At 38.4% G+C, this 27,421-nt stretch overlaps 1 protein-coding gene across 2 annotated transcripts; it reads left to right on the top strand.

Moving 5' to 3' along the window:
* TAT (tyrosine aminotransferase) lies at nucleotides 1-27,106 on the top strand. Of its 2 annotated transcripts, none has more exons than XM_073605891.1 (12): nucleotides 1-145; nucleotides 3,795-4,037; nucleotides 5,290-5,394; nucleotides 6,631-6,698; nucleotides 8,335-8,493; nucleotides 9,652-9,790; nucleotides 12,566-12,618; nucleotides 15,089-15,241; nucleotides 16,615-16,743; nucleotides 18,605-18,688; nucleotides 22,973-23,071; nucleotides 25,511-27,106. In XM_073605891.1, exons 2-12 carry the CDS (start codon nucleotides 3,800-3,802, stop codon nucleotides 25,652-25,654), a joined length of 1,371 nt encoding a protein of 456 aa, XP_073461992.1. In that variant the 5' UTR covers nucleotides 1-145; nucleotides 3,795-3,799; the 3' UTR covers nucleotides 25,655-27,106. The 2 variants fall into 2 exon arrangements, with proteins under 2 accessions (XP_073461992.1, XP_073461993.1); XM_073605892.1 differs by having other exon boundaries at nucleotides 46-145; nucleotides 3,798-4,037.
* Nucleotides 27,107-27,421: the final 315 nt, after the last annotated feature.

Genomic DNA, 27,421 nt, shown 5'->3' on the forward strand with positions numbered 1-27,421 from the left:
GAAAAAGGTCCAACTCCCATTTTTTGGGACTATTTTAAAGGCAGTGTTGCCTAACCTGTAACTCTTCTGGTCAGCTGTGTGTTGGACTCCCGAGAGACAAGAGATTACCTCATCCCTGAACACAAGATAGACTTTACATACGGAGGTAAGTAGGTGCAATATTTCTTTCAGTTTAAAATTAATATACCAAGTTAGAGGATACAATTAAAATAGGCCTGCTTAAATTATGCTATTGCGAATTATACTTATTGTTTAAATAGCTATTTTAGGAACATTTATTTATTTATTTATTTATTTTTTACGTTTTTTTTTTTTGTTTGGTTTTTTTATTGGTTTAGGGTCATTTAATATGTGTATAAACTTCTTTTACTTATTTTTTTATGAAAAAAATATAATTTTGATGTTTTTAATCTGTAGATTTATAATAGCTATCAAATAGATCTTTAAAAATAAAATTGAAATTAAATTATGGGAATAAAGTAAATAATACAGATTATATGTTCTTTTTTTTTTCTTTTTAAATTGGTTTAGGATCATTTAATGTGTTTATAACTTGCACTTTTTTCACTTTTTTTACTTATTTTTTTTTTTTTTATGAAAAAAATATATAAAATTTTGATGTATTTAATCTGTAGATTTATAATAGCTATCAAATAGATCTTTAAAAATAAAATTGAAATTAAATTATGGGAATAAAGTAAATAATACAGATTATATGTTCTTTTTTTTTCTTTTTAAATTGGTTTAGGATCATTTAATGTGTGTATAACTTGCACTTTTTTCACTTCTTTTACTTATTTTTTTTTTTTATGAAAAAAAATATATAAAATTTTGATGTATTTAATCTGTAGATTTATAATAGCTATCAAATAGATCTTTAAAAATAAAATTGAAATTAAATTATGGGAATAAAGTAAATAATACAGATTATATGTTTTTTTTTTTAAATGGTTTAGGATCATTTAATGTGTATATAACTTGCACTTTTTCACTTCTTTTACTTATTTTTTTTTTATGAAAAAAAAATATATAAAATTTCGATGTATTTAATCTGTAGATTTATAATAGCTATCAAATAGAGCTTTAAAAATAAAATTGAAATTAAATTATGGGAATAAAGTAAATAATACAGATTATATGTTCTTTTTTATAAATCGGTTTAGGATCATTTAATGTGTGTATAACTTGCATTTTTTTAACTTCTTTTACTTATTTTTTTTATGAAAAAATTTTTTTTTGATGTATTTAATCTGTAGATTTATAATAGCTATCAAATTGATCTTTAAAAATAAAATTAAAATTAAATTATGGGAATAAAGTAAATAATACAGATTATATTTTTTTTAAATTGGTTTAGGATCATTTAATGTGTGTATAACTTACACTTTTTTAACTTCTTTTAGTTATTTTTTTAATGAAAAAAAAAATTGATGTATTTAATCTGTAGATTTATAATAGCTATCAAATAGATCTTTAAAAATAAAATTACAATTAAATTATGGGAATAAAGTAAATAATACATATTTTATATATATATATATATATATATATATATATATATATATATATATATAAAATTGGTTTAGGATCATTTAATGTGTGTATAACTTGCACTTTTTTCACTTCTTTTACTTTTTTTTTTTATGGAAAAAAATATATAAAATTTTGATGTATTTAATCTGTAGATTTATAATAGCTAATAAATAGATCTTTAAAAATAAAATTAAAATTAAATTATGGGAATAAAGTAAACAATGCAGATTATATGTTCTGCCCTGAGTTTATGTTATTTTTTGAATATAGTGTATTTTGTCTTTTAAACTATTTTCCTGTATTGTGTTAAGTGTTCATTCCATGCAGGATTTCATGTAAATGTTTTATACTGTCGTTTACCGTAACTTTATTAACAGATTATTTTTTTTTAAAGCCTATTAATGTATATTTAATGAAATGTTATAGGAAGTGGGATCTGGGAATACTAAGAATTAAATTATTAAAAATGTAATTAATTTAATTATTTAATAATTGAATATGTGGCAAAATATTACAAAAATATAGTAAATGTGTTCAAAGGTAATACAAATCATTAATTGCAATAAAAATATCAACTGCTAATGATCCACACACACACACTGTTTCTGATGCCGTATTCCCATGTAAGAGAATATCAACAATATTAAGCAGAATTTGTAATACTTAACAATTTCAGCTGAATTATTCTAGTCATTTATTGTAGCTGAAATAAATAAGCATTACACATCCTGCTCAATTCTAGTGACATTCTCTTGTATAGGGGATATGGGATCCGGAAACGATGTTTGGGGATCTTACAAATTGATATTTCTACTGCAATTCATGATTTGTATTAACTTTGATTGTGGTTTCTGGGACCCCAGTTTATGTTTTTAGTACTATTTTGCGATTTACTGAATTTCTTTTTAGTAGGCTTGCTAAAAGTGATTTCTTAAATATAATTCACTGTGTTCCAATATTACATTTTCTACAAGATGCAATTTAATGTATTCTTGTGTAGACTACGCTGTCTCATTTTGATTCAGCAGAATCTTTTAGCACAGAAATATACCTAGTTTACCTATCATTGTCCTTCTATTTATCATTTATTCATTTTTATCATTTATACCCATTTATATGCACCATATTGGCTGATTTAAAGTACATATGATGGGGAAATAATAATAATAATAATTGTTCTTCCTTCTTAATACATTGAAGGGGCTCTTGTTTTTAAAAAAAAATGCATACTATAGTACTTTTATTTTTTTTTTTACAAATTAAGTTATCTCAAGGTTTATTAGAAGTTTAACGTTTTTGAGATGATCATGTTAGAAGTTTAACGTTAATGAGATCATTGTTAATGATTTGGAAAGTTTTATAGATCGGTCTAGTATTCTTGGTTACAGTAGAATTAAAAGACTTATTATTATTATTATTATTATTATTATTATTACATAGTTAGTCAGGTTGAAAAAAGACACAAGTCCATCCAGTTCAACCATAAAAAAAAAAAAAAAAAAATTAAAATATTATTATTATTATTATTTTTTATTTTATGTTTTTTTTTTTAGTCTTAACTATTCTTATTTTCATTTTTTTTTTGGAAAGTTGTATAAACTTCTAAAATATATACCACTTTTCTTGTTAAAAAAAAATATATACCACTATTTTTTTTTTTACACCTTTGTAATCATTTGCATAAAATATTTATTTATTTACTAAACACTTTGTCCAGAATGCACAAATGCAAAGCATGCTGGGCTTTATAAAAAGAAAAGACCAGAACCAGATTCATACACTGCTCAGCGTAGCCTGCAAATCAAGATGCTCCCATGTCTGCACAGAGCCAATGAGTTTTCGTCATTCCTGTTAGTTATTTAACCCTTTTTTAAACAACGGCTGCAGAAAAAGCGCATAAAAAAAGCTTGTTTTGCTTGAAGAAGTTGGCTGCAGGTGGTATATAATAAAAAAAAAAAAATTTTAAAAATGCAAAATTTCAAATTTATCTAAAAAAATGTAGGGGTTATTTTGTGGGTATTGAGCATAATAAATAAAATATACATTCCTCTTTAGGATTTTCACTTACTAGTGTATTTTATAGTTGTCATATTATTACACTATGGGACTTCTTTTCTTGTAGACCCATTTCTGCTCCTTTATTAAAATGGCCTATGTTCACATTTTTTATGTTCATTTTTTTTTTTTTTTTTTGTCATGTGTGTTTAATGCTGGTTGTTTATCTTAGCTCCCCCAGTAATATTTTTTATATCCCTTTACAGCAGAAATGCAGACGGACGCCTATGTAATTCAGGTGAACGGCTCCTCGGTCCATCCTAAAGTCCTGGATGTACATGTCAACATTCAAGGACCAAATGGCATTGAGAAGATCAAAAGCCGAAAACCGAGGTGGTCTATACGGGCATCCGAAATGTCAAAGAAGACGTTTAATCCCATCCGAGCCATTGTGGACACTATGAAAGCCACCCCCAATCCCAACAAGCCAATGATTGCCTTGTCTATAGGTCAGTGTGTCATTTTAATTCCTAGACGTTAAATTGAGCTCTTATGTTCCTCAAATAACTAGCTAGTTTTAAAGTCTACATTTACTCAAACTGAATCATGTCTGAGTCTGTTCTACATCATAAGAGGTAAAGTCAGAAAAAAAGATTGAGAATTTCCTGGAATGCACAGAAATAAAAGATTTTTATGATTGGCTGATTCTGAGCCAATCAGGAGTCTTCCTATGTGCCCAATGCAGGTGTAGACAGTCTTACATCAGGAGAAGGAACGGGCAACTTTGCCAATTTCCTTCTGCAACTTCAATGTTTCGGTCACAATGCTGGGGCAGGTCCTGGATCAGGCTATATCGAATAACTGATACATCGGGTTTGATATACTAACGGCAAGTAAGCTGTTGACTTTACAAGGACATTTTCTCTTAGCTTGGTGAATGCGGTAAAGCTCTGTTGACTTCCATCATCTAATCATGTGAAAGCACCAGATTGTGTATTCTTTGCCACATTTACTAAGCTAGGGGGAAATTCTTTTGCAAATTTTACAGCCTATTTGCCTTTGGTAATTCAACCTGACTGTATTGCTTCTCCCATAACATTCAGCAGGGCCGTGGATAAGGGGGTACCACCAGTACTCCTGTATGGGGCCCAAGCCAGCAGGGGGATGCCCAGGCAGCAGGGTGAATCGGATGTGGGCAGGAAGGGTGATCGGCACAGCAGGGGAGCAACTACTGGAACCAATTCCCTGTATGGCCCCTCACTGCAGCAGCTGAAAGCTGGCTTCTTCTCCTCTGCCTCCCACTGGCTTTCAGCTGCTGCAGAGAGAGCCATACAGGGGATCAGTTCCAGCAATTGTCCCTCACCGCCCCGATCACTTTCCCTGTGCACCATACAATTCCCCCTGCTGCACAGGCTCCCCTGTGCCCACCCCTGCAGTGCTGCCAGCTTCCCTCCTCTCCTTTACACCAGCAGCTGCAAGCAAACAATAGGATCCTTGAGGATGGAGAGCGAGGGAAGGGTCCAGTAAATATGTCACATATACCAACCCCTTCTTTCCTTGAATTAAACACAATGAGTGATCAGTACTGATCACTCACTGTGTTCATTCAAAACTGAAGTATAGTATACTGTGTTTATCTTGGGGGGGGGGGCCCTGTCAGGATGGCTGTGTGGATACCCGTGGTTTCTAACAGCAGGCCTAACATTCAGATGGGGTAAACTCAATGATCTTGATCTCAACTACATATCTTTTTTGTTGTAGGAGACCCTACCATATTTGGGAACCTTCCAACTGATAATGAGGTTACCAGAGCTATGAAGGAAGCAATCGACTCTCAGAAGTATAATGGATATGCTCCAAGTATAGGTCAGTCTCAGCACAAGGTCATTTTTCATGTAGATCTGCTCTTTTCTCATTTCCTTTATCCGCATCATTTTATATAGACGTTTTTAAAAACTATTAGAGTTTCCCTTCATTTAAATATGATACCAGGGGCGGACTGACAACTCATGGGGGCCCCGGGCAATAGGAGATTATGGGGCCCCTGGGCAATAGGAGAAGATTATGGGGCCCCGGGCAATAGGAGATTATGGGGCCACACAGTATATACACACACACGCACATACAGTATACACACACACACAGACACACAATATACACACACAGTACACACACTGAAAAGGTACTGGAGAGGCGGGGCAGCTATAATCTTGAAATTTAAAAAAAAATACAGATTTTTACATACAGTCCCTGGTTTTATTGAGGCTGGCAACCCTGATGGGGCCCCTTAGTGGCATGGGGCCCTCGGGCAGTGCCCGAGTGCTCGAATGGTCAGTCCGCCCCTGTATGATACAATACTGGAAAGTCAGTTAATGGTGGGCTGGAAGCCTAATTCATATGTTTAACTAGACATTTAATAAACCCTTAGATTATAATTTATGCAAAAATGTATTTAGGTTCCATCTGCCCTTTTTACTTTAGATTTGAAAATTAAAACAGCATCTTATTAGCATCTAAACAGCATCTTTATTATATAAGATAGAACAGAGTCGCGCTTGGCTATTATGTATAACATAGAATGTCTCATGATAAACAAACCTCCTAACATATACAGCATAAATTATCTGATGCTAAAAAGTCCTCCTTATTAGGGGAAAGTGATGCAAAAAACATGGTAATGAATGACCAGAGTGTCAGGATCTTGAACTTTTAGTCCATATGTAGACTCTCAGACACAAAATAGTTCCTTTCAATCTCCTGTGCAGTTGACACCATATGAGATCACCACCGGAAGTAAGGAATGCCTTTAGATTGTAATCCGGCCAATGATCTGTTGTCCTGCAGGCGATCTCTCTCACTCTTCTGATGTCTAGGAATGTCCCACTCTCTGCACACCACTCCCAAAGAGCGTCTATGGCTGCCAGCGACTATGTTCTATCTTATGTTGTTTTGTGATATCACACATTTGAGTTGCTGCTGTTCTATTTTAATTTTAATCAACTTTAAACTTGGAAGCGTAGTTTCTTTCCCATATACTATCTTTATTATATAAACTGTGTTGAAAGAAAGGGTTGCTATCATTGTTTTATCATTCATTTGTAGGATATCAGTCAAGCAGGGACGTAATTGCCAAATTCTACACATGTCCCGAAGCTCCATTGGAAGCCAAGGTAGGTTGGTGGTAGCAAAAAGGACTTTGCATGTATGCAAGTGGTTTAGCTGGTCAACCAGTCAACCAGTGGTTCAGGTGGTCAAACCAGTCAACCAGTGGTTCAGGTGGTTAAACCAGTCAACCAGTGGTTCAGGTGGTCAAACAAGTCAACCAGTGGTTTAGGTGGTCAAACCAGTCAACCAATAGTTCAGGTGGTCAAACCAGTCAACCAGTGGTTCAGGTAGTCAACCAGTGGTTCAGCTAGTCAACCAGTGGTTCAGGTAGTCAACCAGTCAACCAGTGGTTCAGGTGGTCAACCAGTGGTTCAGGTGGTCAAACCAGTCAACCAGTGGTTCAGGTAGTCAACCAGTCAACTAGTGGTTCAGGTAGTCAACCAGTTAACCAGTGGTTCAGGTGGTCAACCAGTGGTTTAGATGGTTGAACCAGTGAACCAGTGGTTCAGGTGGTCAAACCAATAAGTCAGCTGCCCCCCAAATCTCCAAAGGGCTGCATAGAATATTCATATAATGTAATGTTACTCAGGACCGTCATAGACTGAACATTTAGTAGAGGAAACGGTCAGGTGTGGTTGGAGACTGACGTTAACATGACAAATTAAACTGCTAGAGGGTACTGTTATCAAAGTTCACTTTGCAAATAAGTGCTCCCACTACTGACTGCTGGGGCTTGAAGTGCTGCACTTCAAATGCCAAAAGGCTACATGTGGCCCTTAGACTGCCGTTTGGGCAAGAGGGTTGTAAACCTTCTTAATTTATTTGTTTTAACTTTCATTTGTTCTTATTAAAACAGGAACACTGTAAAACATCACAAAAGGTTAAAACTCAAGTCATTTTTTTCCTATCTATGTCCCATTGGGTATTTTTCTGCTCAGTCCCTGTCCTATGGACACCATGGGGTTTATTTACTAATGCTGGAGAGTGCAAAATCAGGCTCACTTCTGCATAGAAACCAATCAGCTCCTAACCTCAGCTTGTTCAGTTAAGCTTTGGCAGTAAAACCTGGAAGCTGAACCTGCAACATGTGGAAAGCTTTCTTAATATATAATATAGTTTTAAATATACTTTAAGTTTTTGATGTTTTTTACAGATTTTCTTCGTAAAAAAAATTATTTCCTAATATATAGCATAGTTTTAGGTATTCTTTAAGTTTTTGATGTTTTACAGTGTTCCTTCTTAAAAAAGGAACACTGTAAAACATCAAAAACTTAAAGTATATCTAAAACTATATATTTTTTTTCAATTTTAAAACAGGGTAGCAAAGGGTGAAAACTCATGTCAAGATTTTTGCCCATCTGTGTCTCATTGGGTAGTTTTTCCCTCTTTTTCAGATTTTCTCTCACCTGCTCTTTGTCACCATGACAGTTAGTGAGAGAAATCTCTCCAATATCCCAGATAGCAATAAAAACCCAACAAAGGTGTTTAGTCCCTCCCTATTTTATACAAAACCCCTAAAAAAAATTACATCTTGCATGGACTTACTCTTTAGGACATTGGAAAAAAACATGCAAATCATTCCTTTCTTCTCCACTGGCCAAATATAAATTTAGAACTTCTGGCATATAGCACTAAGTGTTTGAGTAAGCAAGTCATCCAATATCATTATGTCTTATAACTTTTGGTCATCTCTGCTCTTAGGATATTATCCTCACCAGTGGTTGCAGCCAAGCTATTGAACTGGCTCTGGCCGTGCTAGCCAATCCAGGCCAAAACATCCTGGTCCCTCGGCCTGGGTTTTCCCTCTACAAGACATTGGCCTTATCTCTGGGGGTGGAGGTGAAACTCTACAACTTGATTGTGAGTATTTTCCTTCATAAAATGTAAAGCATCATCCATGTATGTGTATGTGTTTAATACCACACTACAGGAGAATGAGATTCAAGACGTGTTATTGAAGAATCTTGGTTGACCCAGCCAGTACTGGCAGCTGGGGGGGAAGCTGATTCCGTTTTTACTTTTAACTTTTTTTTAATGGAAAAAAAAGAAAATATTCAGTTGTAACATATAATTAGCATTATTCTGATGTCCACTTACTGTCACCTCATTTAAAGCTGTGGGAGCAACCTTTTTTTTAGATCTACACTTTTGAGAAAAACATTCTTAGATTCACATTTGGCAGCTGAACAAATCACCATTCGTAATTATTTACCTTTGTGGATTTTTTTTGTCCTGTTGTTCCTTTGCAAATCTCTTTTGGCTAAATAGCAGCTTTAAAAAAAAGGACTTACCTGTGCATTGGAATCTGCCAACAAAAAGCCATGACGGTTTTCGTAACATAGAAATTATATCCTGTCTGAGCAGGACATCGTCAATGTAAAAACAAATATATATATATAGTAGATGAGGTTGAAAAAAGTCCTTCAAGTCCAGCCTATGTGAGGTTTGAAGCATTGGTGGGATAAGCCCTGCACTGACCTTGTCTTCACAACAAAATTTCCCATTCTAAAAACGTTCACAAGAACAGGGTACCCTAGTCCTACCTTGATTCTCCAAAAAGGAAGCAAAGACAGGATCAGAAATAAATTGGTACAAGAAAGCGTTCTGTACTGTAGTTTTGTTTTGTTTTGTATACCAAGCTCCTTTGCTATCTAGCCGTGGAAAATAACCTCAAAACTGGAAAATGTTCTTGCATATAATGCTAATTGTTGGAATATGTATTGTCATTTCATCCTTTTTCCAAAAGCAGGTCCAAAAACTGACCTGAGGTCCAAAAATCTCAGAATTAAACAATTTGTTAAAGTCATCCAGTTTGGATGATGTTGATCTCTCGTATTGCCCCCATATTTATGATGTCAAGAACATGTAATCAAGAGCCAATTATCTGTATGGTCACAAATAATACATCTTGATTTATTACACTTTTTAAAAGTCACTTTAATTTTTTTGGATACGTGGCTGTATATTGAACTCAAGAACCCTCGCGTTTCCATCACTGACATTCTGTTTTGTTTGCAGCCAGAGAAGTCCTGGGAGATTGATCTGAAACACATGGAGTCTCTAGTGGATGATAAGACCGCCTGTATCATTGTCAATAACCCATCCAATCCTTGTGGCTCTGTCTTCAGCAAGAAACACTTGCAGAAAATTATTGCTGGTAAGTCCTGCTGTTCATTTTATAAGTATGGAACAGTTAAAGACCCATAAATTGCTGTTGACCATTTTAATCTCTTCAAGACACACATTTATTATATTATTATTATACAGGATTCATATAGCGCCAACAGTATACGTATCGCTTTACAACGTGAGGGAAAACAGTGCAAATACAATACACATTAATATAGTAGGAATCAGAGGGCCCTGCTCCTTGGAGCTTACAATCTTAGAGGGAAGGTCAAGAGATACAAGAAGTAATAACTGTGGTCGATGTGCTGATGGAGAAGATAAATGTACAGTTGTTAGGTGGGGGCCAGATAGGCTTCTCCGAAGAGATGAGTTTTCATGGATCGTCTGAAAGTGGATAAAGTAGGAGAAAATTGAACAGATTGGGGTAGAGCATTCCAGAGGATGGGAGAGGCTCTGGAGAAGTCCTGAAGGCGAGCATGGAATGAGGGGACAAGGGACTTTGAGAGCAGGAGGTCTTGGGAAGAGCGAAGAGAACACGATTAGGTTGGTATTTTGAGACTAGGTTAGTGATGTAGCTGGGGGCCAGATTGTGGATGGCTTTGTAAGTTATAGTTAGTATCTTGAATTTAATTCGTTGGCTGAGTGGCAGCCAATGGAGGGATTGGCAGAGGGGTATAGCAGACGCTGAAAGGTTTGTGAGGTGGATGAGCCTGGCAGCAGCATTCATAATGGACTGAAGTGGGGATAGCCTATTTAGAGGTAAGCCAATGAGGAGGGAGTTGCAGTAGTCTAGGCTGGAGATGACCAGGGAGTGGATTAGAAGCTTTGTGGTGACATTGGTTAGGAAGGGAAGTATCTTGGAGATGTTACGGAGGTTGAGGCGGCAAATTTTGGATAATTTTGGACATTCGACCACATAGTGCTTTGCTGAATATGTCATTTGAGTAGGGCCACAGATAGCTGAGTTGGAGACTCTCTATGGGTTGAGTAGGACTTTACCAAATCAGTCTTTGCCAAGAAGGACCACCAACAGTTGAGTAGGAAATTAGGTACAACAAGTAAAGCTTGTATATATATGATAATCGGAATGTATGGAAAGGCGTCAACATCCCTAAAATCACAAATAGTTTAAACCAATTTCTTCCAAATATGGAGAAATATGCCAAAAATATGTGCAATATGCTAACCAATCATTCAAATATAACCAATATTGATTTGAAAAGTTTCTCCCCATATATTGCATATCATGAATAGAAAAGATAGTAAAATCGTTAGTCATTCCCTTCCATTCATCATAACTTGACTTCCACTGAAAACTGGAATCCAAACGGGGGAAGCAATACGATGAATTATGACATGTTTTGTAGGTCTCCTGCCCCACTTCCTCAGGTTTTGTGAAACTATAAATAACAGTCAGTGTTCATATCAACCAACATTATAAATATACAAATAAAACACTCCTATCTGTCTCTACTTACCTTATATTACAAGATATGTTCATCCAAAACTTCAACATAACTTGGCACCCAGCTGAAAACTGGAGTCCAATCGGGGATAATTATACAATGAATCACAATGCGTTTTGTGGGTCTCTTTCCCCACTTCCTCAGGCTTTTTTGAAACTGTAAATAACGATATCAACCGACATTATTAATATATACATAAAACACTCCTGTCTCTATTTACCTTATATTATAAGATATGTTCATCCAAAACTTCGACATAACTTGGCTTCCAGCTAAAAACTGGAGTCCAATCAGGCGAAAGCAATGCAATGAATCACAACGCGTTTCGTGGGTCTCCTCCCCCACTTGCTCAGGTTTTCTGAAACTATAAATAACAGTCAGATTTCATATCAACCGATATATATACATAAAACACTCCTATCTATTTCTAGGTATCTTATGTTATAAGATATGTTCATTCCTCCTGTATTGAATTGTATTGTAACTGTACTGCCTGCCCTCATGTTGTAAAGCTCTGCGCAAACTATTGGCGCTATATAAATCTTGTATTATAATAATAATCGAAAGCTGGAATTATGGGCATGGGGACCATCAGGGGCTGCATTTGAGGGCCCCTATAGCTCATACGTTGACAACCACTACTACAGTAGTGATCACTTCCACAATATCGTCAGAGTCAGTATTCAGCACCTGATGAAAGTTCTAACCCTTTCTAAAGTCTAAATCTAAAAGTAAAGATTTGCCTGAAGTTTTATCTGAAAAGCGATTGTAAGGCTTCAGTTTTTTTGTTTTAAATAACAAACATATCATATTTACCTCAAGCTCGTTTTACACACAGTGGCCCCGATCATCGACTTCTGGTGTCCCTCGGCGGCTCTCGCGGCTCCTCCTCTTATCAGATAACCCCCTAGGAGAAGCGCTCTCCCAGGGGTTTTCCTTGCGGACGAGCTCCCGAGTTCGGCATTTGCGTCCATAGACACGAGTGCCGGACTCAACCCCGCCCCCCCGTCATTGGATTTGATTGACAGCAGCGGGAGCCAATGGCTGCACTGTATCCAATCAAGAGCTGGGACCCCCTGCAGAGAGGGACAGCTCATCTCCGCCAAGTGAATGAAGGGGCTCAGGTAAGTAAAACAGGGGGGGCGATCACTGCCAGGAGTTTTTTCACCTTAATGCATAGGATGCATTAAGGTGAAAAAACACAAACCTTTACAACCCCTTTAAACCTCAATGCTTTTCAAAAAATATATTGCTTGTAATCTTAGTTGTGTTTTTTTTTACTTTTATGTTTCATAAAAAAATTGCTCTGAAATAATTTTACCCAAATGTCTTTACAGTGGCATCCAGGCAGTGTGTACCTATCCTGGCTGATGAGATCTATGGAGACATGGTGAGTTCACACGCTTTGAGGCAGATCCGGGGAGTTTTTTTTAATTACCTGGTGTCGTTGTACACATTTTCTTGTATAATTGAAAGCAAAATGCAGAGTTTTATTTTAATGAAAAGTGAATGTCAGTTGATGTAAACCAACATAGTAATAGCTATTACTATTTAGGTGAATTGAAAAATTAAGGTAAAAATTTAGGTGAATTAAAAAAAATTCTAAATTAGTGAAAACATATTTTGAGAACTAAAACTAAAATCTTGCCCAAATGTCATTTTGCTTGTTTGTGCGTGGACCATACACCCTTATCTGCTGAAAACAATAGAAATCTTTTAGGAAAATCTATAACCCAATTGATGCTTGACAATCAATTTTCAGAGCCAAAGAAGGAATTGAAGCATGTCTCAGGCAATGATATCCCAGATAGCAAGGATAACTTGCAACAAATGTGTGTCAGTGTTGAATTATAAGGCTGCACATTTTCACTGACAAGTCGTACACTTGCAGAGCACTTGAAGCACAAGTTCTAGTTGACACTTTTCCAATTTGTAGAAAAATTTGCGTTGGCAAGTCTCTAGCAAGAGTAAAGTTGCAGTGGTGAGTCTACAGCAAGAGCTCTGCGAGTCAGCAGCATGAAAATTCAGCCACAGTGACCCCCTGTGGTGGGAGGACTATTACACAACATAACTGAACTATAACTTGCAGCAGACTTGCAGAATGTTTGCAAAGAAAGTTGATCTGGAGTCATGCAATGTGGACTTGCTGCAATTCTGCAACAAATTTGTGAAACCTGGCAAGTCCAGCAACAGCTTAGCAAGTCATTTTCAAACTTGCAGCACAATTGCTAGCTATCTGGGACGCTTCTCCAGACATCAATTAGCTACTTTACATTGAAGTTTGATCTAACACGGAGAGTAAGGCCCCTTTCACACTGGGGCGGTGGGGGTGTCGGCGGTAAAACAGCGATATTTTTAGCGCTGTTTTACCGTTGTTTTTGCGGCTGTATTCGGCCGCTAGCGGTGCGGTTTTAACCCCCGCTGGCGGCCGAAAAAGGGTTAAACCCGCTCGTACAGCACGGCTATAGCCGCGGTATTGCCACGGTATAGCCGCGCTGTCCCATTGATTTCAATGAGCAGGAGCGGTTTAGGAGCGGTGAACACACCGCTCCTTCACCGCTCCAAAGATGCGGCTCGCAGGACTTTTTTTACCGTCTTGCCAGCGCACCGCTTCAGTGTGAAAGCCCTCGGGCTTTCACACTGAACAAACAGCGGAGGCTGTTTAGGGGCGGTTTGCAGGCGGTATTTTTAGCGCAATAACGCCTGCAAACCGCCCCAGTGTGAAAGGGGCCTTAAGATGATGCAAGATAAACCCCTGCAGCCTTCATTGCATAAACTGCTGTGGCATATGAAAAAACAATTGCACCAAATAGGTGAAGCAATGGCTGCCCACCATAGTTCCACCTAAAAGAAAAATAGTAAATACCGGCAAAAATGATAAAGCACATTTATGCTAAGGATTGAAAAAAAACACGTTTTAAAAACTGCCAGGAGAAGGAGAACTAGGTCACGTGACCTGTCAACGTCATATGACTGGCCTCTCCTCCAATCACGCATTATGCAGACAGAACTTTACCATCGCCTGCATTAATACATGGGACATAGAACGTAGGCAATGGTAGGGAGTAAATACTACAGTGTCTAGCAGAGACTGGATAGTGATATCCTCTCTTCACCGTAAACAGGTTTCATCAGTGCACCTAACCTGACATATTGTAAACCTAATTTGTATCCTACCTGGCATTCTCCTTTAAACTGAAATATTTTTTTGACAGGTAGAAATTTAATTGGAAATTAATTATTTTTTCCCATTAAAAGAAATCCTTTGCAGGTCATTTTAATGCAATGCAAGAATTTTAGAAAACTTTGCATGCTTCTGGACTATGGATACTGAAATGGGCCATGCCAGTATGAGCAAAGTAAAGGTTAATTTAACCCAAAGAAAAAAATCCTTGGCACTCCAGTGCTATGTAGAGATATCAATTATCAATGTATATTGCGTGCTGCTTTCCTGAGTCCCGTCCCTTCCCGTCTAACACCCCATCCAGATGTCACAGTGACTTTGCAGATTGCATGTTCCTTTGATGTTGTCTTCTCTTGGTGCGGATGTTCAGTTGTTGGTCTCCTAAACACTTTCAGATGTCTTCACATATTTATTGCTCAAAAGAACCGACTGTGTCATAAACCATCCAGAAAACATTACCTTCTTCTTACTGCATTGCACAAAGACAATAGTGCTAAATAATTTCACAGCCAATGCCAAATAACACAATTTTATTTTGTGTTTTTATTTTTATTTTTTTCACTGCAGAACACAGCTAGCAACATTAAAATTGAATTTATGCTAAAATTTTATCACATTATATTATTTACCTAAAATGATATGCTTTAATCCTTTTCCTTTTTTTCCGTTTCAACAGGTTTTTGAATACGGTGCCTTCAAGGCTCTAGCACCACTGAGCACTAATGTCCCAATTTTGTCATGTGGCGGCCTTGCTAAGCGTTGGCTGGTTCCAGGATGGAGGATGGGATGGATTTTAATCCATGATCGGAAAGACATTTTTGGCAAAGAGGTAACAATTTAAACCTACAGCCGTAATATAATTGCATTTAAAGAACTAATAAACTTAGAATGCGATTAACCGTTCTGTAAAATAGACTAATAGTTTGCCAGCATAGATGTGAAATCGGTCATAGAAGAAGCCAGGTGCCCACCCAGCCTAAAATGCTCCATCTATAAATAAAATATGACTTTTGGAGTGAACCAACACCATTATTATGAACTAAGATACCATATCCAACAGAAACTATTTTGAATCCAATATCCAAAAGATGGGAATTTTCAGTTTATTAGCGTAGAATTTTATGGTAAACTGTAAACCAATAAGTCCTGTCAAATTACACTACATGGCTAAAAGTATTGTGGACATCCTTCTAAAATATTGAATTCAGGTTTCAAGTGAAGGGTACTTTTAATGCTACAGAATGGAAACATATTTTAGGCAAATGTGCCCTTCCAATCTTGTGGTAACAGTTTGAGCAAGACCCTTTAATGGTTGATCATGACTGTGCCCCTACGCACAAAGCCATAAAGACATGGTTTGATGAGTGTGGTGTAGAGGAACTCAAATGTCCTGTACAGAGTCATGACCTCAATCCTACTAAACACTTTTGAGATGAATTGGATGCCAGGTCTTCTCAACCAACATCTCCATGAAGACATGGTTTGACCAGTTTGGTGTGGATTAACACGAGTGTCCTGCATAAAGCCCTGGCCTCAACCATACTGAACACCTTTGGGATGAACTGGAACAAGCCAGGTCTTCTCAACCAACATCTCCATGTAGACATGCTTTGATGAGTTTGGTGTGGAGGAACTTGAGTTTCCTGCACAGAGCCCTGGCCCCAACCCTACTGAACACCTTTGAGATGAATTGGATGCCAGATCTTCTCAACCAACATCCTCATAAAGACTTGGTTTGACCTGTTTGATGTGGAGGAACTCATGTGTGCTGCACAGAGCCCTGACCTCAACCCTACTGAGCACCTTTGTGATGAATTGGAATGCCATTTGTGAGCCAGGTTTTTAAATCCAATTATTACCTGGCCTTATAAATGTTCTTTTAGCTTGGGCACAAATTCTCACAAACACACTCCAAAATCTTGGAGAAAGTCTTCTCAGAGGAATAGAGTCAGTTATAGCTTCAAAGGGGATTCCAACTCCATATTAATGATAATGGAATTGGAATGGGATGTCCAACAAGCTCATATAGGTGTAATTGTCAGGTGTCTACAAACCTTTGGCCACAAAGTGTATATCTTCACCGAGGTTAGCAGTTACCGTTACATACTTTTGAAATATCCACAAACATCCAAAAAAGAGCATTGTGCCTACAGTATTAAAATGTTATGTGAAAATACCACAAACACTTATATTTTTTTGTAGATCAGAGAGGGCCTTGTACGCCTAAGTCAGAGAATTCTTGGTCCGTGCACTATCGTCCAAGGAGCACTGGATAACATAATCAACAGGACTCCTCAGCATTTTTATGACAACACCATCAACTTTATCAAGGTATTTCCCGAAAAAAGGCACTGTGTGTGTGCATCTTTTATTTTCGAATGTGATCTTTATAGTTTAGATGGAAATATAAAATCTAGGCTCCAGCTACATATCTCTAGCATCCACTTACCTCAGAACAAGCAATAGTGATTTGCCAAGAATATCCAAAATGACCAAATGCCTGGGGCTGTTTGGTGTAGTCTGATAACATCCACAAATATTAGGACAGGACCTACATAAATAACAAAACAGTAGCGGACTTTTGTGTGACGGAAATTCCGTTGGAAAATGTCCGATGGAGCCTACACACGGTCGGAAATTCCGACGACAAGCTCCCATCGAACTCCGACCGTGTGTACACGGCATTAGTGATGGTGGTTTCCGGGACAAATAAAGGGGGATAAATCTCACCAACGGGTACACAGACAAATTAAAACTTGACAGAAGTTCTAAAGCTTCTCTACTCTAAAATGTTTTATTGGGTTAGATACAATTTAATTGTATTTCTCAGGCACTGAACCTAATGATATTTAAGTTGAATTGAGAGGAAATCTTCCCATGGGCACATCTGTTCCAGAAGCGAATGTCTGAAACTGGCTATAGATAGAGCAGTTTTCTTTCCTGCAACCACGGGTTGCAGAAAAAAAATTGCTTAATTCCTCCATCAACACAGTCAGTGCAGTGCCATTGTGTTCTTCTGACGGGGAGTGAGTGGTGCAAGCCCCCCCCCCCCCGGGAGAACACAGTGATTACTGCTAGCAGCTATAATAGCCTCTATCAATATTCACATGTAAAATCGGACAGGCTGGTTGTACCCAAGTTGATTGATCGATCAATTTGGGTAAATTCAGCCTTCCCACCAATGGTTTGAATCTCAGCCGGTCACCGCTGAACCAGCCGAGATTCGACCTGTCTATGGCCGGCTTAAGAGTGCATTTCTCCTCACATGGAGTTTGTAATTTTACAAAAATTTCCATGGATGGCAGCATTACATTTAGGAACATTTTTAGTGGATATATGAGTGTGTGTAGCATCCAGAGCATTCATCATCCTAGGTTTGCTTTTCCTAAATGGCCAGAGGAGAAGACAAGGACCACCAACTGCCCAGGGCGTAGAAGAAACAGGTGGGTCATACCCATTTTAAAAACTTGATTACCCAACAGTAACACCATGGAAATTTTGGTAAAATTACAAATTCTTTCTGACATTTGTCACTGGAACATGGGAAGTTTTATCCCACCTCCTAATACACTTTCTGTATTACTAGAAAAAAAAAACGACAATGGAAATGCCAATAGGTTCAGAATCCAAGAAGTACAATTAAATGGTATCTAACCCACAAATATTTTAGATAGAGAAGGCTTAGAATCTCTGTCAAGTCTTAATTTTTCTGTGTCCCCATCGGAGAAGTTCACCCTCTTTATTTTCTCCTGAGAACCACCATTACTGAGAAGAAACTGTATTAGGAGGTGAGAGGAAATCTTACTATGGGAACATCAGTTCAGTGACAAATGTCTAATGCATTTCTCCTCATATTGGAAAGAATTCATAATTTTACCAAAATTTTCATGGTGTTACAGCTTTTAAAAGGGGGTATGACCTCCTGTCTCTTCTACACATTGGCCAGTGGCTTGCCATTGTCTTCTCCTCTAACCTTTTAGGTAAAGCAAGCTTAGTATGATGAATAGAATGTGCGTTTTTTTTTTTTAACAGCTGCAATATTGGGAAATAGGTCATAGCTCTGGCCTGTAGTATGATCTCCTATCATCCCACTTACCTCTCTTTACTTTGGCTTCACATCATTTGCAGTCAATAGTTTTCTGGAACATTAATTGACGTCCATTCTTTCTTGTGTACTCTGTTTTTTTTGCAGTCTAATGCTGACCTCTGCTATAATACCCTCTCCACCGTCCCTGGACTCTGCCCTGTGCGGCCGGCAGGAGCCATGTATTTAATGGTAAGCAGATTATTGGCTAGACACCCTCACATTAATGGACACCCCCACACTTGGTAAAATTCCAGACCTCGTTCAGAACGTTCTCTAAAAAAAAATGAGTTACATTGGGTAACCAATTAATCTGGCTGTAAGCTTTAACTAAACGACATTTAGTTTTATTCATGTGCAATTCGTTTTATTTCAAATTTGTTTTTTAACAAATTTACAGAAAGTGTTAATAAGGAATCATCCAAATTAACGAAATCCTGTTTAACAAATTTTACCAAATATTCGTAAATTCGAAAAATTCGTAAATGTGTTCATTAGAAAATTCGGAAATTTGTAAACTCAGAAGTTCAAAAATCCGAAAACCCGAAAATTCGAAAATCTGAAATAATAACTAACTATTAAATTATAGGTATTCGAAGTTCCTTTTAAATTTGGCTGTTAATGAACGTAACGAATACGAATTTATCCGGAGTTACGAATTATCCAAAATAACGAATGCCGTATCTAAACGAATGGAGTGTAACAAATTAATAATAACAAATAACAATAATAATAATAATAGAACCTTTGTTATTATTATTATTTATTATTAATTCAATCCGTTCCATTTGTTTAGATGCGGCATTTGTTATTTCCGATAATTCGTAACTTCGGATAAATTCGTATTTGTTACGTTCATTAACAGCCAAATTTAAAAGGAAATTCCAATACCTATAATTTAATAGTTAGTTATTATTAGTTAGTTAGTCAGTTAGTTAGTTAGTTAATTAGTTAGTTAGTTAGTTATAGGTTGGACTTGATGGACTTGTGTCTTTTTTCAACCTCACCTACTATGTAACTGTAATTATTTAGAATTTTCGGATTTTACAGTAAAAGAAAGTTACTTGTAACAGTCATAAGTACAGTCCATACAATACTACCCAAAGAAACCGACCTTGTCATAGTGGGAAACTTTTCAGGTCAAGGTCCAAGAGGACCATACCTTTTCAAATTTCAACGGGCATCCTCTGTTTAAATATGTAATTTTATACAGAGGAAGAGCTGCGTTCACCATAGCATCCCAAGAGGACACTTCAGGTGGGACCGAGGACAACCATTTGATCAGAGTTTCTTTCTTAGCATAATAAAGAAGATATGATATTAGTAGTTTAGAATGATGTGATGAGAGCGCTGCTCATCATCTGGAATCCTCAATAGGGCCAAGGAAGGAGTGGGCGATAGGGTAAGTTATGACTTAAGATTTATCTCATCAAAGATAGCCTTCCAGTAGGAAACCCTAGAAGGACAATTCCAAAACATATGCAGGTATGTCCCGGTTGGAGACTACAACAGGGGCAAAGAAGGTCTCGCTTAGGGAACATTCTGTGGTGTTCCGGTTGAAGTCTACAACAGGGACAAGGAGGGTCTCGCAAAGGGAACGTTCTGTGGAGCCTTGAGGGATTAAAGTACACCCGGTGAAGAAATTTGACTTGAATGAATTTGTCTTTAGCGGAAATTGCAAGCTTTGGTCCCTGTTCCAAACAGTCTTCCCAGGCCTACCCTTCCAGAGAGGAGATATCCCCTAACCAGATAGGGTGAATCAGCCGAACTGTCAGTAAATTTACTGACAGTTGGCAAACCTGTTAATGTGTGCCACTTGTAGTCCCCAATTGGAAGCCTGTGTGGCAGGGTGGCAACGCAGCAGCACAATTCAGAGACAGAGCATTGTCATCCTATAATAGGAAGTTACTAAACAAGGACCTTCAAGGCAGGATCACCAGTCATTATTTAATTGAAATGCTGCAGATATAAAATGCTAAAAATTATGTTTGGAATTTACATTAACATGCTAAAGTTTATATTTTGGTGACCGAGTTTACATCTACATTATATGCAGAATTCAATGTAACATATTTTTAAAATAAAAAATGTAATAGAATAAATAGGTTAAAAAAATAGGTTGCTTTGTAAACTTTTTATTATATATATCAGCACTTTACAGCAACAACTTTTTGAAAAGCTAATTAATAATTATATTGTGAATAGCCCTAAAAGCAGGAAGATCAGTTTAAACATACAGCTGAATCAGTAGCAAGATCAGGCTCCTTGAACCAGCCACTAACAGACAATTTGCAAACTCAAAAAAAGAAGTGATAGGAAATGGCTTCAACAGGGTGCAATTTTGGGGGGTCTGGATCGCTACCCAGCTGTCTTTGTAATAGCAAACAGTTTTTATTGCTTAAAAAAATGGCAAACACAGTGTTAAATAAACAAAACAGTCCATAACTCTGGTAAAAAATGTGGCTCACCGCCAGCATAAGCTTGTCCTACAACAGGGTTTAAAGTCCCCACCTGCTCCAGAGGTCCAGAAAAGTCACAAGCGCTCAGCAGCATCTCAGTAGCCAGACAGCCCACAACCCTCTCACAACTGTGTCATGTCCTACACAAGACCTACATGGACACCTGCTGGCCCTTCCTGAACTTCTCAGTCCTCTCTCATAGGTGGGTTAACCCTGTCAGGCCCAAAGTACCTGTAGTCAGGGTTGGAGAATCTTACTCACCCGAGATCTCTCCGAGCCTCTGTTTTCTGGGTCTAATTGTAGGACTAAAAGTGGTAGTAAAGTCTTCTCGAGAGTACAAAAAAACATGTCCCCCTGCAGGTTTAAATCATATTTTACTAATATGTACTGCATGCTAGTACGGTATGAGAGACCTACCTACAAACGGAGCCCTCCAGCACTGGGCTGCCTCGATCACCGGCGGCATCCATGTTAACCCAGGCTTCTTTCCGGGTTCCCAATCTTCGGACACTTGATTGGCCGGTCTGCAGTGACGTCACTCCCACGCATGCGCATGGGATTCACTTTTGCACATGCGTATGCGTGGCCCAGATCACATTACTGCTAATAGGTGGGGGGAGGGGGGGGGCATTTATAACAGAAGAAACCTCTAGGGTCTCTTCTGTTATAAAAACCCTGCCTGTTAGTGGATTTTGGCATGCAGGCATTTACTACCACTTTAACAATCCTGGGAAGACTGCAAATCAGTGTTCTGTTAATTGATCACCATGGAACCCCTCACCCGGCATGGGTTAGCATTGCTCAGTACTCCAACCTGCTTCTTTTGTTGACACCAAGCACAACCCAAGCAAAGGTGACACATATCTCCCAGCCCTGGCCTCCTGTACAGGGGAAACAGAGAAAAACACATTGGTGTCACAGAGAGAGGAAATAATCTAACATCTTCCCAATGGTGTCACAGACAAACAAATAACAACCTGACACAAATGTTAACACTGCATCACTTATCCAAATCTAAAACAGTTTGTCTAGAGCAGTGGTCTCCACACTGCGGCCCGGGGGCCAAATGCAGCCCATTTGCTTGTGTTTATCTGGCCCTTGGAGCTTTATTTCATCCACTGATACCAACAATAGGGCATAATTCCCCCCCACTGACACCAATGAAGGGAGCACAATTCCTCCCAATGACATCAGCGATGGGGCACAATTCCTCCCACTAACACTAACAATGGGGCCCAATGACATCAATGATGGGGTGCAATTCCTCCCAATGGCATCAACGATGGGGCACAATTCCTCCCACTAACACTAACAATGGGGCCCAATGACATCAATGATGGGGTGCAATTCCTCCCAATGGCATCAACGATGGGGCCCAATTCCTGCCAATGACATCAACGATGGGGCCCAATTCCTCCCAATGACACCAACGATGGGGCCCAATGACATCAACGATGGGACCCAATGACACCAACGATGGGACCCAATGACACCAACGATGGGGCCCAATGACACCAACGATGGGGCCCAATTCCGCCGAATGGCATCAACGATAGGGCCCAATTCCTCCCAATGACATCAACGATGGGGCCCAATTCCTCCCAATGACACCAATGATAGGGCCCAATGACACCAACGATGGGGCCCAATTCCGCCGAATGGCATCAACGATAGGGCCCAAATCCTCCCAATTACATCAACGATGGGGCCCAATTCCTCCCAATGACACCAACGATGGGACCCAATGAAATCACAGATGGGGCACAATTCCTCCCACTGAGACCAATGATGTGGTGCATTTACTTCCACTGAAACAAACTATGGGGCATTATTTTTGTTTGGAAAGTTTTAACTAGCTTTAACTGGCTTGAGTGAGACCTGTCACTTGAGTACCAGGAGACAGCTGAGACGTGAAACAGACAAAGGATAAAGTGTGCTGAAGAAATCAGAGTATTCACGCAATGTTTGCCTAATTACAGCCTAATTTGTTTCCTGTATTCTTCTGTTTACTTTGTAGGTTGGGATAGACATGGAACACTTTCCAGAATTTGAGAGTGATGTGGATTTCACGGAAAGAATGATATCTGAGCAGTCCGTCTTTTGTCTTCCAGCTACAGTAAGTCTTTACAGGCTAAATTCTTAAAGAGGAACTCAACTTTCATTAAAATTGTGTAGAACTCGTCATGGGTATGCAAGTCATTCTGCAATTTTAAGTTATTAAAAATCACCATTTCCATTTCAATGTATACGATAATTTTACGAAACTAACCAAAAATTTAAGATGGAGTCTTACCCCCTACCCTAACCAACCAATCGCTATGCTAGTTATGCTATGCGACACAACACAATTTAGAAGCCCCATACTTATCTGAATCCAAAAGCACGTGGCAGGCTGGGTCCTGAGATATATACGACAGTGGACAATGAGTAAAAAAGGGGTTTAAGGTTTTACTTTAAGAAAAAAAAAGAGAATAGGTGGGAGGGGATGTAAGGGAGAAATTGGCTTAAAAAGGTAAAGAAACCTTCAAACAAAGTTTCATTACACTTTTGCCCCCACCCAACTGAGCTACTCCCCCCTTTCTTAACCTAATCTTAACCCTAACCCCTTAGCCCTAATCCTAAACCCTAACCCTAGCTGTATCCCTAAAGCTTAACCCCCTAACCCTAATCTTAACCTTAACCCCTAAACCTAACCCTAACCCCCAAACCCTAATCCTAACCCTAGCTCTGTCCCTAAACCCTAACCTAAACCCAATCCTAACCATAACCCTGACCCTTAATCCTAACCCTAACCCCCTAACCCTAATCCTAACCTCCTAACCCTAGATCTGTCCCTAAACCCTAACCCCTAACCCTAGCACTATCCCTAACCCTTAACCCCAACCATAACTATAACCATAAACCTAACCCAAGCTCTTTTCCTAAACCCTAACCCTAATCCCCTAACTCCTAATCCTAACCCCTAAACCTAGCTATATCCCTAACCCTAACCCTAATCCCCTAACCCTAACCCCCTAACCCTAGCTCTATCCCTAAACCCTAACCACCCAACCCTAAACCCTAATCCTAACCATAACCCTAACCCCTTAAACCTAATCCTGAACTCTAACCCTAGCTGTATCCCTAAACCCTAACCCCCTAATCCTAACCATAACCCCTTAACCCCTAAACCTAACCCTAACCCCCCAATCCCTAATCCTAACCCTAGCTCTGTCCCTAAACCCTAACCTAAACCCTAATCCTAACCATAACCCTGACCCCTAATCCTAATTCTAACCCCCTAACCCTAATCCTAACCTCCTAACCCTAGCTCTGTCCCTAAACCCTAACCCCTAACCCTAGCAATATCCCTAACCCTTAACCCCAACCATAACTATAACCATAAACCTAACCCTAGCTCTTTTTCCAAACCCTAATCCCCTAACTCCTAATCCTAACCCCTAAACCTAGCTCTATCCCTAACCCTGACCCCTAACCCTAATCCCCTAACCCCCTAACCCTAGCTCTATCCCTAAACCCTAACCACCCAACCCTAAACCTAACCATAACCCTAACCCCTGATGCTAGCCCTAACCCCCAAATCCTAACCCCCTAACCCTAAACACTAACCCTACTAACAAAGTACTTGCCATCAAGCATGTAAACTTTGCAGCAAGCCTTTGTGGTGAGAATCAGGTAACTATAAAGTTTCGGGAGGAACTACATCAGCTTAGAGGGGGCAGGGGAGTACAAAAGTAACAGAACTTTGCTTGAAAGTATCTTTATTCTTTAAATGTTGCTTCCTTTAAACCAGTTGCAGTCGCCAGTGGGGAGTTCTGAACACAGTGTACACAGCACCCCCACTCATCTTCTGTGATTGGTTGCCTACTTTTCCCAGAAAATAGGAAAAAAATCAGCCGGAATCCAATTAGCTCTTCTTGTAGTATTTTTAATAATCAGTGAATTGACTGCATACAGTGATGTCTCCAACCTAAATCCAATACAGTTAATTCACCGATTATTAAAAAATATTACAGATGAGCTAATTGAAGTGCAGCTGATATTTTTTTTCCTATTTTCAATGAAGAGTGGAGATGGACTGTGATAGGCGACACCCAAGTTGTCCATGTGCGGGAGAGAATATTTTTTCCTATTTTCAATGAAGAGTGGAGATGGACTGTGATGGGCAGCACCCAGGTTGTCCATGTGCGGGAGAGGACAGTTTTCAGCGGAGTTATGAATAGTTTTGAGGAAGGGAGTTAGAAGATATCACCTCACGGCTGGACTTGTCATTTGATATGCCTCTTCCTTTTTATATTTGTGAGTATATGATTGTTTTTTTGGATCCAATAAACATTTATGGTGGAAATGCACTAGGCGTGTGTGTTTTTTGCTTTTTTTGGAGCTATGGATCTGTGTGTACTTTTCCCAGCAGTTATTCTCTTATTACAACACTGGGGCTGATTAGGTAACCATAGCAGGCAGACCCCTTCCACTTAGAACCCCAACCTTCATTGGTACTTCTCTACCACAACCACCAACATCCTTGTAATTCTTTATTCAATTTTCTTTCTAGTGTTTTGAATATCCCAACTACTTTCGGATCGTGCTCACCGTTCCAGATGAATTGATGGTAGAGGCCTGCCGGCGCATTCGGGAGTTCTGCCTGGAGCATTACCAGGGTGGAGAGGCTGTGCAGGACCTGGAGTGCGACAAATAACAAGACATTCTGTATCCTCACCAAGTGAGGTGTTCCTCAATGACTCCATCACCCATTTCCAGGCCTGATACATTTCATCTTCATCGAACTGTTAGAAAATGAATTTCCTATACTCCATGACAAAAGATGTTTTAGTCTTTAGTCTTTGAAGGACAAAAGAACGTATTATGTTAAAAACAAAATTGAGGTATCTCTACACATGGTAGCAAGCTATATATATAGATCTAAACATTTTTTTTAACAAGAAAAGATATGTAAACAATTTTGATGAATAGATTTTGATTGACTTAGAGGAGTGTTTCACAGCTTTATTTGTGTTTTTTTTTAAATATTTTTATCCTTGGCCAATGCTCTTATCCTGAGGTCATCTTCAGCATCTGCGGTGATCTGTAGACAGTCCAGTTCTATTCCCAACCTGCTGAGACTGCAGATATCAGAAGAGGAAGAGGTCTAATATATATTGGAACCTACAAGGTTCAAGAACAAAGACACGTGACCCTAAAATGATAGTAACTTAGAAGAGTTATGGCAGAAAATGACCAATGGTCCATTAAGTCTGGCCCAATTTTTTCAGTATAGATCTATGTTTGTCCCAAGCATGTTTGAATACGCTTACTGTTGACTGACTCACTACCTCTACTGGATTTCTATTAACCAAGATATATTTAGTTCCCAGCTTTGGGTTGCCCAATCTGACCAAGGAGGACTTGACGTCTTATAACTTTGGCCTCGCACCCATATGTTTGACAACTGTTCTTTTATAGTAATGACACCCCTTGTTTTCTTTACAATCATCTAGCCTTGCATGTTCCTCAACCCAGAGTTTACAAACCATGAAAGGATATCCATACCCATAAACAATATACAAGGTGACCGGCATTCATGTTAAAAAGAAGGGACGCCGTTTAGCTTTGGTGGGTCATTGGTTCATGGCTAAATAACACCCAACCTGTTTAAGATTTTCTGAAAGGATGGAATGTTTTAATTAAACCCAAGAGTTTTTGTGCCGAGAGATCAGCTTTAAAAAATAAATGCAACCGACCACGAAATCAAGTTTATGGTTACTTTAGCAAGCAGCCCCTCCATGTATTTGTCATGACAGCTGCTGTATAACTAACAGCATCCTTCTAAGTCAACCAAAGTTCTTAAATTGAGAACTCCCGCTAAAACTCTTTTTTTCAAATTTTGGGTAGGGAAAGGAAAGTCATACTTTAATTGTTGTCCATGTCCTCCTGGGTGACATTCACTTTCACAGGAAGTAGGAGAGAGGGACATTCCAGGAAAATGGCTAAGAGGGGTTTCAGAAGATTGCCTCTCCCTTCTTGCTGTGTCTCCAGAACAGGAAGTGAGTGGAAGGCATAAAAATAGAAGTTCTAATACATCATCACACTCTCCAAAACTAAAAAAAAATTAACTCTAGAATGGAGCTCCATTTTTAACTATATTGTGATTTCTGTATTATTTTATTTTATTGAACATTTTCAGAGTTAGATGTAAAAAAGAAAAAAAAAATCTGTATTTTATGTCACATTTATTTTTTTTTATCCTAACCAAGTTATGCTACCGTAGTATGTAGTTCTCATACGTATTTACTGCTGGCGATATCTTCAAAGGTTTCAAATGGAAAAGTATTTATTGCAAAAGTCTACCTTTTTTTAAAAATTTTTGCTCACAGTTTTGCTTACCAACCCATCATGGAGTGAACTGTATGAATATGATGAATATAATGTTATATGTATTATCTGATATAGTTTTATTTACAGTATA

This window comes from Aquarana catesbeiana, linkage group LG11, assembly GCF_042186555.1.
Source record: "Aquarana catesbeiana isolate 2022-GZ linkage group LG11, ASM4218655v1, whole genome shotgun sequence".
Classification (NCBI taxonomy): domain Eukaryota; kingdom Metazoa; phylum Chordata; class Amphibia; order Anura; family Ranidae; genus Aquarana; species Aquarana catesbeiana.

Coding starts and splice junctions, on each gene's coding strand:
- TAT (XM_073605891.1), top strand. CDS start 3,800: ATGCAGACGGACGCCTATGTAATTCAGGTGAACGGCTCCTCGGTCCAT. Junction 8,494..9,651: donor TGAAACTCTACAACTTGATT/GTGAGTATTTTC, acceptor TTTTGTTTGCAG/CCAGAGAAGTCCTGGGAGAT. Junction 12,619..15,088: donor ATGAGATCTATGGAGACATG/GTGAGTTCACAC, acceptor CCGTTTCAACAG/GTTTTTGAATACGGTGCCTT.